The sequence below is a fragment of the Elephas maximus genome, chromosome 1, assembly GCF_024166365.1.
Source record: "Elephas maximus indicus isolate mEleMax1 chromosome 1, mEleMax1 primary haplotype, whole genome shotgun sequence".
Taxonomy (NCBI): domain Eukaryota; kingdom Metazoa; phylum Chordata; class Mammalia; order Proboscidea; family Elephantidae; genus Elephas; species Elephas maximus.
The window spans coordinates 242,784,943-242,803,054 of record NC_064819.1 but is presented as its reverse complement, the minus strand read 5'-3'; the positions used below and the strand labels follow the sequence as shown (position 1 = coordinate 242,803,054).

At 46.1% G+C, this 18,112-nt stretch overlaps 1 protein-coding gene across 9 annotated transcripts in view; it reads left to right on the top strand.

Moving 5' to 3' along the window:
- The window catches only part of WDR27 (WD repeat domain 27), a 224,797-nt gene that overhangs the window by 17,298 nt on the left and 189,387 nt on the right, over positions 1 to 18,112 (top strand). For 5 of the 9 annotated variants that reach the window (XM_049905818.1, XM_049905796.1, XM_049905803.1 and 2 more), the window contains exons 4-9: positions 2,721 to 2,845; positions 8,521 to 8,634; positions 9,642 to 9,693; positions 12,234 to 12,304; positions 13,366 to 13,486; positions 16,877 to 16,997. In XM_049905818.1, coding sequence (XP_049761775.1) covers positions 2,721 to 2,845; positions 8,521 to 8,634; positions 9,642 to 9,693; positions 12,234 to 12,304; positions 13,366 to 13,486; positions 16,877 to 16,997 — 604 coding nt within the window. Of the gene's footprint in view, positions 1 to 66; positions 296 to 993; positions 2,846 to 8,520; positions 8,635 to 9,641; positions 9,694 to 12,233; positions 12,305 to 13,365; positions 13,487 to 16,876; positions 16,998 to 18,112 lie in introns of those variants that run through there. The other 4 variants (XM_049905848.1, XM_049905839.1, XM_049905826.1 and 1 more) reach the window with 3 other exon arrangements.

Below are 18,112 nucleotides of genomic sequence, written 5' to 3'. Positions count from 1 at the left end.
CTCATCCTTATATGTACTTTGCAGCATTAGGTGGCTTGGGATCGTTTTGGAGTCCTTATCCTTGAAATCAGATGTCTAAGCTGCCTGCTTTGTATGGAAGGCCTACTTCCAGGCTGTGAGCTTTGCTATCTGTGACACTGTTTTACAGGCTCATTAGTTTTATTTAGTCTTATGCATTTTCATATTTAAAAAACCTGATTTTTGTGACAATCAAAAGAATGTGGGTGGGAGTTGTTCTTTCTCTGTACCTCAGGTGTTTCTTGAGTACCGTGGTGTTCCCGGCTGAGACTCGAAGGTGAGTAAGGACTTCGTCCCGGCACTGCAGAACCACATGTAGCGCAGGGACAGACAGATAGCATGTTGCCAATGAGACAGTAAGTGATGCGCCCACAGGGAGTGAGGGGAAGGAGGTCCAGGAGGTGAGAGCAGGGTAGCATGTTTGACCCCGTGCTCTGAGGACAGAAGCCTAGTGAGGGTAATGAGTGCCCGGGGGGCAGTCTCTTGTTTGCCTCACCCCTCACTTGCTGGCCTCCTCTGTCGCCCCCTTGGACTTGCATATAGGGGACAAATGTCCCCCTCTGCCTCCTTCACTAGGCTTCTGCAACTTCTCAAAGTCACTGAGTAAATTCAGATTCCTTCCCGCAGTCCCACCGAGGACCATTTTCCTAACTGCCAGCCTCTGTCCAGGCTGAGCCGCCCTAAGCAGGCTTTTCTCCCACTGCGTGCCCCAGCCACATGGCACCCCGTGTTCCAGACAGGATGACCTCCACATGGAGGCCTGCCCTCCGACCTCTGCCTGTAAGGTTTGGCCCCCCTAGCACAGACCCCTCCTTGTTCCCTGTGAAGTAAGGAGAGTGGTCCTCAGTGGGACCATGGGAAGGAATCTGAATGTACTCATTGACTTTGAGAAGTTGCAGGGTTACTCTAAAAAGCAAATGCCAAGTTATCTTAGGCAACAGCACATCTAACAGTTCATATTTCACCTTCATCCAGCTTGTGGTGTGATGGATCTGATACCAGAGCATCACCATGGATAGACGTACGCACGTGTGCACATCCGTAAGTACGTGCACGTATACACATGTTCATGTGCATACACACGTGCACATTTATGCACCTGCACACATACTTACATGCAAATATATGTATGTGCACATATGTACGTGTGTGTGCACAGTGAACCACATGCCAGTCACTTGCCTCCAGTGGAGGTATTTGCAGCAGGCGTTGTGCCCCCACTGTGTGCTGTGAAGTTGCCCTTAAACCTCAGACAGTCTGTGGCCCGCTGTGGTCGACCTGGGCAGTGCACGTGGCCAGTGTGACCTGAGATCACACAGACCAATAGCGTCTGAGTAAATGCATCCAGATTCTTCCTGCGCTGTTCACTGAGGTGGGCTTAGAACACGCTTCTCCTCTGCGTCTCCCTCTGGGTTGTGGCAACAGGGGTCCTCATGAGCCACCAGCTGCGGTCATGAACCTCGTGGCCTAAGCGGGAGCCAGCAGAGCTGATGGTTCACATGTCCCTGGGGCAGCATCTTGAGTCATGTGTGCTCTCACGTATGACACCGGTTTGGGCATGCACTTGTCTGGAGTAACCAGTGTTCTCACGTATGACGCCGGTTTGGGCGTGCACTTGTCCCAAATCACGTGTGCTCTCACGTATGACGCCAGTTTGGGCATGCAGTTGTCCTGACTCGTGCATGCTCTCATGTATGGTGCTGGTTTGGGTTTTCATGTGGACTCAGGCAATGATGCAGGACCAGTGTCTGGTCGTGCTCCCTCACATCCGCTCTCAGCCTCTTCCTCAAACACTTTGATTCCAGCTTCCGGGATGCACCACTCTGTTCTCCAGTCTCTTGGCCCACTTGTTCCCATCCTCTGCTGGTTCCATGCTGCTGTGGCCCCTTGCAGAGGCATGTGGGTGTCTCCACCTCCTTCAAGGAGCATCCCCTGGGCAGTTCCCCCAGCCAGTGGCCTTTTAAACCCTGATGTGGTACTCTACCCTTGTGTCCCTTCTGAGACTGTTCTCCTCCCACTGACCGATCTGCATATGGCTGAGACCACTCTCCATCTGTTTAGCCGCCTCTTTGCCATCGCCACGTGGACATCTAGTGGACACCACAGGGCTAACCACACTAACACCTGGTCCATCTCCTCCTTTTTCCCCAAGCTTTCCCAGCTTAGCTTCCCTGTGTACGGATCAAACCCGGCACCTCCTCCCTCCTCCACGCCCCACACCTACCCGTCAGCAACACTGTCCACCTGACCTCCACACTGGACAGAATCTGACTGTGTCCAGAGCTGCCCTGCGCCACCCAGGCCATCCTCCAACCCTCTCTCCTGGCTCCTGGCTGGCCTTCGATGGCCCTCTGGTTGCCGGGCCTCCCCACCCCCCCACGCCATCCTCACCAGGGCAGCCCGCGCCATCGTGATGGAGGCCCCGCTCTGCGCAGGGCCTGCATGCCTTAACTCTGTGCAGCAGGGACACGCTCGGGGTGTGAGGGGGCCCCTCGTGTGCTGCAGGACAGCTCCCTGCCCACAGGCCGTCGGGGACTGCGTGGCCAGCGTTCCTAAGACCACTGCCAGCAGATGCATCAGTGCCTGCTGTCTCCCTGCGGCCCTCGCAGAGGGTTAGGCTGCCCCTCGTTTCTCATCGTGGTTGCCGAGTTGGAGGGTATGGAAGCATTTTGTGGGTTGACACTGACCACTGAACCTCACAGGGGCAGCTCCTCGAGGGACGGTCCTGGGCACGCTCCTGGGGAAGGTGCTTTGCCTGCGGTTCAGTCCGGATGATCATGCTGTTGGCGTGTGCACTGGGAATAAAATAGTCATGCTGGACGCCGAGGTAAGGGCTGAGCGTCATCCCTGCACAGCTGCCGAGGCCCTGCTTCCGAACTGGGCGTGGGTTCCTAAAGACTCAGGGGAAGCAACTGCAAACACAGCTTCGCCTTGCAGCTACAAAGCCCCCAGGCTCAGAGGCTGCTATTTTGCGTAAATCATAAAACCTGTGTGGGAAACCTGGCCATCAGAGGTGACTTTAAACAACAGTGTTTGGTCAAGCATTCCCTCCTCTGGTCTTCCTCCACTTCGTGATCTCCTCTTCAAAGCCCGCGTGTAACAGTGCTTTTGTTTATTAAAGTTTGCTTTCCATTTGGAATCTGGCTTTTCTCACTTCTTAGTGGGGGTTAGTTTACTGGATTTTAAATCTTGTGTTTGACTGAGATGATCAGCTTGATTGGTATTAAAACAATGTGAAGTATTAAAACGTAGAAAGCAGGTGTTTGGTAGAATCTTAAAGAAAACTTTTTGTTTCCTCTGAATTCATGTTCTGATTGAGATGTATTGTGGAGATTACCCAAAGCCTGGTACTGTATCTTAATTAATTCAGTTAACGGAGTTATTTTCCTGGAAAGAATGTTCTTGCTGAATCCACTTTTAAATATTTCAGGTTAGAAAGATGTCAGGGATAAATATGAATTAGTTATCACAGGCAAAGAGTGTCGTGACATCTTTGGGGACACGGAGAGTGCAGTTTCTGCCTTCAGGGAATTTTTGGCCTAAGTGTGAGATTGAGGTTCATACATTTAAAAAAGTAACAACGTAAGTGAGACCCCAAACAAACGGCAGGAAGTGTTCTAGGCATTAGGTAGATGGAGCTTAATCGTTTTCTAATTTAATAGTCTGGGAAAGCTTTATGGATAACTTGGTATTTGAACTGTAAATATGTAAAATGTTTTGTGCAAAAATACTTTGAGGGTTAAATGGATTAGCACTAGGGTATAAATAACAAAACTAATCATTAGAAAGAATTAACATCTTACATACCAGAAAAAGGAAAACCAAAGGAACTAGGAGGATACTTAAAATTGTTAGTTTGAAGGGAGATAAGGTGCCCCAGGAGGAGGAAATGAACATAAGATCAGGTCTCAGCCATACACTTAAGAGGCTGTGAAATAAACAGGTGTAGAAAAGGTCTGTCCAGACAGGTCGGCAGCTGCAATAATCGTTCTTGCATGTGTGCACAATGTTGGAAGCTCTTCCCAGGGAGGGGGGCATGGGTGGGATGGATGGGCGAAGGGCTGAGGGTGGGTGAGGGCAGGGCTGAGGGTGGGTGAACACAGAGCTGAGTTCTGCCCTTTTTGCTGCACAGGAACGCCTAGCAAGTTTGCTGTTTGTGAAATGTGTTTTGACAGACATTAAAGAATACTGAACACTCTTGTGTAAAGACATGTTTTAATTAATATAAAACATTACCATAAAATGTTGTTGTTGTTGTTAGGTGCTGTTGAGTTGGTTCCGACTCTTAACGACCCTATGCACAACAGAATGAAACACTGCCCGGTCCTGCGCCATCCTTACAATCGTTGTTATGCTTGAGCTCATTGTTGCAGCCACTGTGTCAATCCACCTCATTGAGGGTCTTCCTCTTTTCCGCTGACCCTGTACTCTACCAAGCATGATGTCCTTCTCCAGGGACTGATCCCTCCTGACAACATGTCCAAAGTATGTAAGACGCAGTTTCGCCATCCTTGCCTCTAAGGAGCATTCTGGCTGCACTTCTTCCAAGACAGATTTGTTCGTTCTTTTGGCAGTCCATGGTATATTCAATATTCTTCGCCAACACCACAATTCAAAGGCGTCAACTCTTCTTCGGTCTTCCTTATTCATTGTCCAGCTTTCACATGCATAGGAAGTGATTGAAAATACCATGGCTTGGGTCAGGTGCACCTTAGTCTTCAAGGTGACATCTTTGCTCTTCAACACTTTGAAGAGGTCCTTTGCAGCAGATTTGCCCAAGGCAATGCGTCTTTTGATATCTTGACTGATGCTTCCATGGCTGTTGATTGTGGATCCAAGTAAGATGAAATCCTTGACAACTTCAATCTTTTCTCCATTTATCATGATGTTGCTCATTGGTCCAGTTGTGAGGATTTTTGTTTTCTTTATGTTGAGGTGTAATCCATACTGAAGGCTGTGGTCTTTGATCTTTATTAGTAAGTGCTTCAAGTCCTCTTCACTTTCAGCAAGCAAGGTTGTGTCATCTGCATAACACAGGTTGTTAATGAGCCTTCCTCCAATCCTGATGTGCTGTTCTTCTTCATATAGTCCAGCTTCTTGGATTATTTGTTCAGCATACAGATTAAATAGGTATGGTGAAAGAATACAACCCTGACGCACACCTTTCCTGACTTTAAACCAATCAGTATCCCCTTGTTCTGTCCAAATAACTGCCTCTTGATCTATGTTCAGGTTCCTCATGAGCACAATTCAGTGTTCTGGAATTCCCATTCTTCGCAGTGTTATCCCTAGTTTGTTATGATCCACACAGCTGAATGCCTTTGCGTAGTCAATAAAACACAGGTAAACATCCTTCTGGTATCCTCTGCTTTCAGCCAGGATCCAGGTGACATCAGCCGTGATATCCCTGGTTCCATGTCCACTTCTGAAACCAGCCTGCACTTCTGGCAGTTCCCTGTCGATATACTGCTGCAGCCGCTTTTGAATGATCTTCAGCAAAATTTTGCTTGCGTGTGATATTAATGATATTGTTCTATAATTTCCACATTCGGTTGGATCACCTTTCTTGGGAATAGGCATAAATATGGATCTCTTCCAGTCAGTTGGCCAGGAAGCTGTCTTCCATATTTCTTGGCATAGACGAGTGAGTACCTCCAGTGCTGCATCTGTTTGTCAGTTTGTCGTACTGTGGGGGCTTGTGTGTTGCTGTGATGCTGGAAGCTATGCCACCAGTATTCAGATACCAGCAGGGTCACCCATGGAGGACAGGTTTCAGCTGAGCTTCCAGACTAAGACAGACTAGGAAGAAGGACCTGGCAGTCTACTTCTGAAAAGCATTAGCCGGTGAAAACCTTATGAATAGCAGTGGAACATTGTCTGATATAGTGCTGGAAGATGAGTCCTCCAGGTTGGAAGGCACTCAAAAGATGACTGGGATAGAGCTGCCTGCTCAAAATAGAGTCAACATTAATGACGTGGATGGAGTAAAGCTTTTGGGACCTTCGTTTGCTGATGTGGCACGATTTAAAATGAGAAGAAACAGCTGAAAACATCCATTAATAATCAGAACCTGGAATGAATGAAGTATGAATCTAGGAAAATTGAAATCATCAGAAATGAAATGGAATGCATAAACATCAATAACCTAGGCATTAGTGAGCTGAAATGGACTGGTATTGGCCATTTTGAATTAGACAATCATGTAGTCTACTATGCTGGGAATGACAACCCAAAGAGGAATGGCGTTGCATTCATCGTCAAAAAGAACGTTTCAGGATCTATCCTGAATTATAACACTGTCAGTGATAGGATAATATCTATACGCCTACAAGGAAGACCAGTTAATAAGACTATTATTCAAATTTACGCACCAAACACTAAGGCCAAAGATGAAGAAATAGAAGATTTTTATCAGCTGCTGCAGTCCAAAATTGATCGAACATGCAATCAAGATGCATTGATAATTACTGGCAATTGGAATGCGAAGGTTGGAAACAAAGAAGAAGGATCAGCAGTTGGAAAATATGGCTTTGGTGATACAAATGATGCCGGAGATCTAACGATAGAATTTTGCAAGGCCAACGACTTCTTCATTGCAAATACCTTCTTTCACCAGCATAAACGGTGACTATACACATGGAATGGAACACACAGAAATCAAATTGACTACATCTGTGGAAAGAGACGATGGAAAAGCTCAATATCATCAGTCAGAAAAAGGCCAGGGGCCGACTGTGGAACAGACCATCAATTGTTCATATGCAAATTCAAGCTGAAAGCGAAGAAAATCAGAGCAAGTCCACGAGAGCCAAAATATAACCTGGAGTATATCCCACCTGAATTTAGAGACCATCTGAAGAATAGATTTGACGCATTGAACACTAGTGACTGAAGACCAGACGAGTTGTGGAATGACATCAAGGACATCATCCATGAAGAAAGCAAGAGGTCACTGAAAAGACAGGAAAGAAAGAAAAGACCAAGATGGATGTCAGAGGGAACTCTGAAACTTGCTCTTGAGCGTCGAGCAGCTAAAGCAAAAGGAAGAATTGATGAAGTAAAAGAACTGAACAGAAGATTTCAAAGGGCGGCTCGAGAAAGTAAAGTATTATAATGACATGTGCAAAGAGCTGGAGATGGAGAACCAAAAGCGAAGAACACGCTCGGCGTTTCTCGAGCTGAAAGAACTGAAGAAAAAATTCAAACCTCGAGTTGCGATAGTGAAGGATTCCATGGGGAAAATATGAAACGACACAGGACGCATCAAAAGAAGATGGAAGGAATACAGAGTCATTATACCAAAAAAGGATTAGTTGAAGTTCAACCATTTCAAGAGGTGGCATATGATCAGAAACCAATGGTACTGAAGGAAGAAGCCCAAGCTGCTCTGAAGGCATTGGCGAAAGCAAGGCTCCAGGAATTGATGGAATATCAATTGAGATGTTTCAACAAACAGATGCAGCACCATAAAATATTAAAGGGAAATAAAGAATTTTTCAGGATATAATGCTATTCATAGATAATTGACTGGCTTTACTTTTCAGAAATTGGAATGAGTAGAAATATATATTTCATTTCTGTCTTATAACTATCCCTATTTGTACACATGTTAAAATCTCGCCTTTTATTTTTGTAATCTGATGGTAATTGGCATGATATATTCAACGTTCTAAATCGTGTTTATCACTGGGTGCACATTGCTTTATTAAAGACAGTTTTCTAGACCTAAGTGTCTGTAAGTTAAGTACTATGAATATACATTTTTTTCTGCATATGTGTAAGGTGATATTTATCTTGTCTAAATTGCATGCTGTAAAGTCCAGAAAAGTGCCCTCCCCCAGGTGCCGGGACCCTGTCAGGATGTCAGCAGGCGATGACTGTCAGCCCTGTGACACTGCTGTCCTGGCTGGGGCCGGGAGAGGGTTAGGAACTTGGAGGCAAGGATAACTCCCTGGTAGCTGTTATTGCACTACCTTATTCTATTTTAGTAACTCCCTGGTAGAGGACGGAGAGAGAATAACAAAGGGCTGAGAACTGGCCCTGCCTGCCTGAGAGGTCAGAAGGGGCCTGCTTTGGAAGGAGAGAAGAGAAGAGAGGGCAGGGGAGGGGAGAAAAGGAGAGGAGAGGAGAGGAGAGGGGAGGGAAGAGATGGAAGGGGAAGCGGAGGATGACGCTGGCTGAGGACTGCCCTGCCCTAGGTTGCTCCCAGAGCAGCCTGGGTAGCAGCAGAGTAGGAGGGAGCAGGGTAGGCGGCAGGCAGATGGGAGCCCTAGAGAAGATGCCTGCTTCCCAATTCTGCTCAGGGCCAGCCTGGGTTGGTCTTTATTTTCTTAACTGTGGCCTGTGATTGTTTTCCTGCTTGCCTCAGCCGTCTGATTTTTGACTTCTCAGTTTATGCACAAATAGTCTCTCATTTAGAGGGGGGGTTATGTAAAGTAGAACTGTTTCCTGTGACAGACACTGCACACAGTCCAGTCACTGACCCCTCACAAATCCTCCCAGGGCCCATCTGTCCTGGCCGAGCTGCAGGGCCACCTGGCACCAGTGACCTCGCTCGCATTTTGTGCGTGGCAAGCAAACCTGGTCATCTCAGCGTCTGAGGACAGAACTGTTAAGGTAAGGAGTGGACTGCTAAATGACTCCCAAACATGATGAGGGCTTTCCTGAACCTACTTGTGAAAACTCTGATGTCATGCTTTGTGGCATGTGGTCACTGTGTGTGTATCACTGCATTTTTTCCACGCCTGTAAGAGCCGTCATTGTGAACCTCAGAGCAGAACCGAGGCTCTGCGCTTGCACTGGGCCTGCAGGGAGCAACCCAGCCTGGCCTGGCCAGTGGCCAGGTGACCCAGAGCACTGTCCTCAGACATCGATGTATTTTCTGGGACCCAGTGCAGAAAACCATTACCCAAGACCAGAGGATTCAGCCCAAACTAAATGTGGCTTAGGAACAAGGTAAATAATGCAAGTTCCGTTTCCATTCAAGTCCATGGTAGTGCACGTTATCACTGTTGTCTCCTGAGAGTGAGGGCTTTATAAATTGTAACTGATGAAAAGTTGAAGGTAGGTAATGCTCACTGTGGAGAGAGACTGACATCGAGATTTATTGTAAAAATACCTCTCTGTCGTTTTAAAATCCCTGAGGGTAAAACCAAATTAAGATGTATTGCTTTATTGTTTTCTCTGACCCTGGAGCAGACCCAGCTCCACCCCTCACCCACGTGGGCCTCATTTTTCTTATCTGTAAAATGGAATCAGGGTATGACATGCAGCAAAGACTGGTTAGGAGAATGAGAGGCGTCGCTGTGGGTGAGTCAGTACGAGGTGTTTCTGGACGCCCTTGGCGAATAACAAGGATTTCAAAGTCCCCTGCAAATTGCAGCAACACTTTCCTTTATACCTGAGTCTTGGCCTGGGAAGTGTTCCTAACCTTCCTTTCTATGTGATGCTGACATCCTTTGTTGTCTTCCACAGTTTTATTGTTTGTGTACTGACATGATTGTTGTATTCTCTCTAGATAGCTGTTCACATAGGTTAACTTGTAACTGGGCGGTGCTGTGAGCGCACGCCATAGCATCAGGGCACGGCTCTCACCTCCCCTGAAAAGTGTGTATGTGTTGCAGGTCTGGGACTGCCATGTGGGGACGTCAGTGCACACCTCACCAGTGCTGACAGGTAGGGCTGCCTTCCCTTGTCTGACCCGCTGGTGCATACAGTGTCCCATGAGTTGGGTTGTGACATTCAGATGGAGCAGAACGTGTCTTCCTGTAAATAGCTGCTTCACTCCCTTCTACTTATTGGAAGGATTCACTTTGCAGTTCATTTCCTTGAAGTTTTTAAGATTAAGTCTTTGATTGGAGTACGTGCTTTTCTGTTCCAGCAAACGGGAAAAGCACGTGCCCTCTGAGATGGCATCCCTGGCAACCTTTGTGTGGGCAGTGGGGAGGGAGGGCCTTGTTATTCACACAGATCAGCTCACTGAGGCACAGGCACACTCAGACGCCTGGACATCCAGTGCTCGTGGTCAGAAAGGGTGCCACTGGGCAGCATCGGGCATTCTGTATGCCCACGGGTGCTGGGGTAATGGCTCACTCACCTCACAACCTCTCCAATGGTAAATGAAATGAGTATATGACAATCTAGGGGCAGGGTTGGGGTTTATGGTTATAGTTAGGGCTTGGGGTTAGTGTCAGTGTTTAGGATTAGAGTTAGAGCTATAACCAAAAAGCAAACCAAATCTGTTGCTGCGGCGTCGATTCCAACTCATAGTGACACTTACAGGACAGAATAGAACTGTCCCATAGGGTTTCCCAGGAGCACCTGGTGGATTCAAACCGCCAACCTTTTGATTAGCAGCCAAGCTCTTAACCAGTATGCCAACAGGGTTCCAATTTAGAGCTGTAGTTAGGGTTAAAAAAAAAAAAAACCCAAATCTAACCTGTTGACGTCAAGTTGATTCTGACTCATAGTGACCCTACAGGACAGAGTAGAACTGCCCCGTAGAGTTGCCAATGCTGTGATCTCTATGGAAGCAGACTGCCACTTTTCTCTCCCAGGGAGTGGCTGATGGGTTTGAACTTCTGACCTTTTAGTTAGCAGCCGAGTGCTTAACTACTGCGCCACCAGGGCTCCTTACAGTTATGGTAGGATTAAGCAATTTAGAGGCTTATGTGGTGTGAGACTCCTCAGGACCTAGCACTGTAGTGCAGCGGGGTACTGTATATGATATTCCCTTTTCCCCCAAAACGTCTCCAGGGACTAGCTTTCTAGCATTTGCTGTGTACCCTCCGTGCACAGTCTGCTTTCCTTGGAGAGGAGGAAGAGAAGAGGCTTCCTTCCCTGGATGAGTGGTGTGAAGGTCACAGCGAGGCGCACTCAGATGCCATGGTGACCTGCAGAGTTGCTGTTCTATTTCCCAGAGTCAGCATTCCTTCTGAGGTTGTCAGGGGTGGATGATGGTACTCTAGCATGTAATACTTTCAGGGATAAAGCACATTTCTTGGAATTAGTTTTCTGAAACAAATTACGTGGAATTATTTGACTGTCAAGAAAACTTATTATAAGCTTGATCTCGTATATCATTTATAGTTTATTTAGGACATATAGTGTTTTTTAAAAAAACTATCTTAATTCTCTTTCTACATTCTTGACAATTTAGATTGAGTAGTTTATTCATTTTAAATAATTTTTATTGTGCTTTAAGTGGAAGTTCACATCAGTCTCTCACATATAAACTTATATACACCTTACTACATACTCCCACTTACTCTCCCCCTAATGAGTCAGCCCGCTCTCTCCTACCAGTCTCTCCTTTTGTGACCATTTTGCCAGTTTCTAACCCCCTTTACCCTCCCATCTCCACTCCAGACAAGAGATGCCAACATAGTCTCAAGTGTTCACCTGATGCAAGTAGCTCACTCCTCACCAGCATCTCTGTCCAGTCCAATCCATGTCTGCTGAGTTGGCTTCGGGAATGGTTCCTGTCCTGGGCCAACAGAAGGTTTGGGGACCATGACTGCCGGGATTCTTCTAGTCTCAGTCAGACCATTAAGTATGGTCTTTTTATGAGAATTTGGGGTCTGCATCCCACTGTTCTCCTGCTCCCTCAGGGGTTCTCTGTTGTGCTCCATGTCAGGGCAGTCATCGGTTGTGGCCAGGCACCATCTAGTTCTTCTGGTCTCAGGCCGATGTAGTCTCTAGTTCATGTACAGAGTAGTTTTTAAATGAAGATGATACTATAGACAGCAATTAAAAAAATAAGACATCCCTTTAATTATGGTTTTCATCTTTATTTCCATACTTTTATTATTTTCGGCTTACTCTGTTGAGTTTTTTTTCTGTTGAGTTTAATGTTTAAGGAATACTGGTGCTGGTCTCCCTCAACTGTTGCGAAGCCACGCAGGGTGGTGAATTTTCAGGGGTGTGTGTGAATACCAGGCTTCCTGTGTGTGCGAGCAGCGTGTGATTTCTCAGGACTCGTCTATGGCAGACTGTGGCCCACATCCGTGCGTTTTATTTGGGATGACTTCCCTATCTTCCCTCACTCATGGAATTTCAGATTCATATTCACCAATAGTTTTTACTCTTTTTGTGAAGAAATATTTTAGAGTAGTTCAAACTTGCCTAAAAGAAACACTCTGTGTGGCATTAGGATAGTGCTCAGCTTACAGGCTCCGGTGGATTAATGCTAAGCATTCTTGGGTTTCTTTCACCAGCGTATCCTCTTCTCAGCGTGTTCATCGATGAAGAGACGAAACAGCTTGTGACTGGGTGTGCTGATGGCCAGGTTAGGCGCATACACTTGCCCTCCAGGTTCCAGGTGTTATGGTGATGGAGTCATGCACAGAGGGTCGGGGCTTCACAACCACATGGTCCTTGTGGTCATGGGCTTTGTGCCACGGGAAGGGCCACAACGTCTTTGTGGGATGGCACAGCACCCTGCCTGGCTGCCTACTCACTGCCGTTGCTGTGACCTCCTTGTGTGGAGCCGGGTCTCGTGTTTTCAGGAGGTCCATGTGTAGTTCTGGTACGAGAACCAGAGAGCCATTCACAGGTCACTGGTGCCAGCTTTGTGTACTTTTGAAAGTTGTACTTCTTTGAAACTTAGCTTTCTAGATGAGCACTTTAGGTTTACTTTGTGAAGTGTGAGTACCATTACTTTCTTTAAATGTTGCTGCTGGTACAAATTAAACCCACCAAAAACCAAACCCCACTGCTATGGAGTTGATTCCGACTCATAGCGACCCTATAGGACAGAGTAGAACTGCCTCATAGGGTTTCCAAGGAGAGGCTGATGGATTCAAACTGCCAGTCTTTTGGTTAGCAGCTGTAGCTCTGAACTGCTGTACCACCAGGGCTCTGTTGCTACAATTATGGAAAGATACAACATCTCTTTGTAAATGAAGATGAATTTTTTCTTTCTGACAAAGCCAGCTGCTCTTCCCTGCCTGTGACACCCAGGTATATGGCCATGTGCATTTCCTGGCTTTGCAAACTGTGTTGTGTGACGGGTGGGCACAGTGACGTGGTGACTGGAGTTAGCAGATAAACCCCCCAGTGAGAGTGTTTTCTCGAAGACATCTAAAATACACATTATGCCTGTACCTAAGGTGCATGTTCTTCACTGACAGACCACTAAGCAGAAAGCGCCCCAGATTCTGGGTGCCCACCCAAAGGAGGGCTCTGCGAGTGGGTGACAGTACACAGAGGACACTCACGTGGAGACCCGAGGGCCTCCCTGTGACACGTCCTGCCTGCTTGCTCTCCACTCCTCATCACATTCGGCTTTTGCTGCTTTTCATACATATCATTTGTGCAGAGACACGTGTCTGTGCTTGGCTTTTTTAGCTTTGGGTCTTCAGTTTGGATGAAACACATCATTATCGTTGTGTGACACGTGTTGACCTGAGGAAAAAGAGACAGCGTTTCTCCGCCACGAAGGTGCAGTCTGGATCGGGTGGCCCCTCAGGTAATGTGACTCAGACCCCCACCCCTCCGTGGGCTCCAGCTTACCCAGCAGCACCCACTGAGCAGCATATGGGGGTGCTGCACAGATGTGGAGGGAGAGCTGGGTGATGGCCATTCACAGCTGTGGGGCCCAGGAGGTGAGGCAGGTGGAAGTGGGGGGCGAGGCGACGTCTTCTCTGAGGGCCATGTCCTGGGCGGTGGGCCTGGTGCACAGATCTTATGGGAGTTGGGTGAGTGTTCATGTTGAATAGAGGCGTGCACAGTCATCTGCCTCCCCACACTGCCCACCCGCTCGCTGGAGGCCTCCCAGAGCTGCCTCGCTCGTCCACACCCGCAGCTGCGTCACCGTGCCTCCCCTGCCCCAAGCGACTGGCCCAGGAGAGCCCCCACCGTGCTGCAGGGCCGATTCTCAGCCCAGTGGGGGCTCTCTCCTGAGGGGGGCGCTAAAGCACCCTTTAGCCTTTCGCGCAGCTGCAAATGTGTCTGCGCTGCTGATAGTTCATTTTCACAGTGTTCACTTTTCGTTTTAGTTTTTGCCTCTTTTTGTAGATGGCACTAAACTATTTTTAAAGTGGGTCAGAAGACACCTTTCTCCAATATACCCTATGTTTTCCTAATGCTCTAAACCTCGGGTTTTATTATTTCTTTTATGAGTGCCCTTTTATTAAGGAAAGGAGTACTTGTGTCACACAAATGGTTAAGCGCTTGATTTTGAGCTGTGGGCTGTTCGAACCCACCCAGAAGTACCTCAGAAGAAAGGCCTGGCCCTCTGCTTCCCAAAGCTCATGGCCTTGAAACCCCTTTGCAGCAGAGTCTATTCTGCACACATGGGGTTGTCAGGAGTTGGAGGCGACCTAGACAGCAACTAACAACGACAGTTACTACTGAAGTGAACCTTAAACCCGTTTTAGGAAGAGCTAAACTCTGTAAGCTGACCATCTCTTCTTCTTCCCCCATCCCCTTTGCTGGGTTCTGTACTTAAAATTACAGGCCTCATTATATAGGTTTAATTTTTATTTTTAATCTTGTTCTTTAATGTTTAAGCCTAATGTTTTTCTAGATAAATGGTCTGAATTACTCCATTGTTGTTAGGTGCCATTGAGTTGGTTCCAACTCATAGCGACCCTACGTACAACAGAAGGAAACATTGCCCAGTCCTGCACATCCTCACAATTATTGACATGCTTGAGCCCATTGTTGTAGCCACTGCGTCAGTCCATCTCGTTGAGCAATATACATACATAATTCCAGCGATATATACTACATACGTATTTACAATAACCTCCTGTGATGTCAGCTTTTGCCTTTTCTTTTTTTTTTATTAACTTTTATTAAGCTTCAAGTGAACGTTTACAAATCCAATCAGTCTGTCACATATAAGTTTACATACATCTCACTCCCTACTCCCACTTGCTCTCCCCCTCTTGAGTCAGCCCTTTCAGTCTCTCCTTTCGTGACAATTTTGCCCGCTTCTCTCTCTCTCTATCCTCCCATCCCCCCTCCAGACAAGAGTTGCCAACACAATCTCAAGTGTCCACCTGATATAATTAGCTCACTCTTCATCAGCATCTCTCTCCCACCTGCTGACCAGTCCTTTCATGCCTCATGAGTTGTCTTCGGGGATGGTTCCTGTCCTGTGCCAACAGAAGGTCTGGGGACCATGGCCGCCGGGATTCCTCTAGTCTCAGTCAGACCATTAAGTTTGGTCTTTTTATGAGAATTTGGGGTCTGTATCCCACTGATCTCCTGCTCCCTCAGGGGTCCTCTGTTGTGCTCCCTGTCAGGGCAGTCATCGATTGTGGCCGGGCACCAACTAGTTCTTCTGGTCTCAGGGTGATGTAGGTCTCTGGTTCATGTGGCCCTTTCTGTCTCTTGGGCTCTTAGTTGTCGTGTGGCCTTGGTGTTCTTCATTTTCCTTTGCTCCAGGTGGGTTGAGACCAATTGATGCATCTTAGATGGCCGCTTGTTAGCATTTAAGACCCCAGACGCTGCATTTCAAAGTGGGATGCAGAATGATTTCATAATAGAATTATTTTGCCAATTGACTTAGAAGTCCCCGCAAACCATGTTCCCCAGACCCCCGCCCTTGCTCCGCTGACCTTTGAAGCCTTCATTTTATCCCGGAAACTTCTTTGCTTTTGGTCCAGTCCAATTGAGCTGACCTTCCATGTATTGAGTGTTGTCTTTCCCTTCACCTAAAGCATTTCTTATCTACTGATTAATCAATAAAAAGCCCTCTCCCACCCTCCCTCCCTCCCCCCCTCGTAACCACAAAAGTATGTGTTCTTCTCAGGTTTACTATTACTCAAGATCTTATAATAGTGGTCTTATACAATATTTGTCCTTTTGCCTCTGACTAATTTCGCTCAGCATAATGTCTTCCAGGTTCCTCCATGTTATGAAATGTTTCACAGATTCGTCACTGTTCTTTATCGATGCGTAGTATTCCACTGTGTGAATATACCACAATTTATTTACCCATTCATCCGTTGATGGACACCTAGGTTGCTTCCAACTTTTTGCTATTGTAAACAGAGCTGCAATAAACATGGGTGTGCATATATCTGTTTGTATGAAGGCTCTTGTATCTCTAGGGTATATTCCCAGGAGTGGGATTTCTGGGTTGTATGGTAGTTCTATTTCTAACTGTTTAAGATAACGCCAGATAGATTTCCAAAGTGGTTGTACCATTTGACATTCCCACCAGCAGTGTATAAGAGTTCCAATCTCTCCGCAGCCTCTCCAACATTTATTATTTTGTGTTTTTTGGATTAATGCCAGCCTTGCTGGTGTGAGATGGAATCTCATCGTAGTTTTAATTTGCATTTCTCTAATGGCTAATGATCGTGAGCATTTTCTCATGTATCTGTTGGCTGCCTGAATATCTTCTTTAGTGAAATGTGTGTTCACTAAAAAAAGAACAAAAACGATTTATTTTTTAAAAAGGATAAGTGTCTTATTTTTGACAACATGCAAAGCAAGGAAATATTAAGGTTGTAAAAAGTATATATTTTACTTTTGATATTATAACTGACAACGAAAAAGAGCCCACAGATTGGCTGAGTGTCAGGGAACTATCTAGGGGCTTATTTGCCAATTTTTTTTTTTTTAGTAATACTTTACTGTGTTTTTGGTGAAGGTTTACACAGCAGTTTAGGTTCTCATTCAACAATTTCTACACAACTTGTGCAGTGACAGTGGTTACATTCTTCACAAAGTGTGAACATTCTCATTTGTGTTCTACGTTATTTCATTTCCTTTAATCTTATTTCCCTGCTGCCTTACCTTCTCATCTTTGTTTTAAAGTAATTGTTGACTGAGTTGTTTGCCTTTTAATTCGATTGATAATTTTAATCTCACTTCTTAGATTCTCAGTAGTTCTGTTCCCTAGGAGAGAGTCAGCTGTCCTCTACAAATGAGCAGGAAAAAGAAGAGAGGATTGAAGCTGCATTTCTTGTCCTACAACTGGAACGCTGTGACCTGTCCCACATTCTGAATCCTGGGTGTGAATGGTAAGTGTGGCCAGCTTGGCCTCAGCCACATAAAGAAGACCTATTCAATTCCTTAAATGAATATTAGGTTCATTTTTTAAAAAAGGGTTTTGCAGGTAAAATGATTAAATTAGAACCAAATAATTTTTGCCTGTTTGATTAAAGCTAACCCTAAGTGTTCTTAGATTGCAAATTTTAAGTCTTAAGGTTGATAAACTTGGTCAGTTATACTTAAGTCCCTTTAATAAAATAACTCCACCATTCGTCTGTCAGTTTGTCATACTGTGGCAGCGTGCATGTTGCTGTGAAGCTGGATGCTATGCCTCCAGTATTTCAAATATCAGCAGGGTCAGCCATAGTGGACAGGTTTCAGCAGAGTTTCTAGACTATGACAGACTAGGAAGAAGAACCTGGCAATCTACTTCTGAAAAAAAATGGTCAGTGAAAACCTTATGAATAGCAGCAGAACATTGATATAGGGCTGGAAGATGAGCCTCTCAGGTTGGAAGGCACTCAGAATACGACTGGAGAGGAGCTGCCTCCTCAGAGTAGAGCTGACCTTAATGACGTGGATGGAGTAAAGCTTTTGGGACCTTCATCTGCTGATGTGATGAGAAGAAACAGCTGCAAACATCCATTAGTAATCTATACATGGAATGTATGAAGTATGAACCAAAAAAATTGGAAGTCGTCAAAAATGAAATGGAATGCTTGATATCCTAGGCATTAGTGAGCTGAGAAGGACTGGTGTTGGCCATTTTGCATCGGACAGTCATGTGGTGTGCAACCCCAGGAATGACGCATTGATGAGGAGAGGTGTCACATTCATTGCCAAAAGGAACATTTCAAGATCTGTCCTGAAGTACAATGCTGTCAGTGATAGGGTAGTGTCCATATGCCTACAGGGAAGAGCAGTGTCTTAGTTATCTAGTGCTGCTATAACAGAAATATCACAAATGAATGGCTTTCACAAGCAGAATTTTATTCTCCAACAGTTTAGGAGGCTAGAAGTCCGAATTTAGGGCGCCAACTCCAGGAGAAGACTTTCTCTATCTTTTGGCTCTGGGGGGAAGGTCCTTGTCATCAATCTTCCCTTGGTCTAGGAGCTTCTTGGCACAGACCCTGATTCCAAAGGA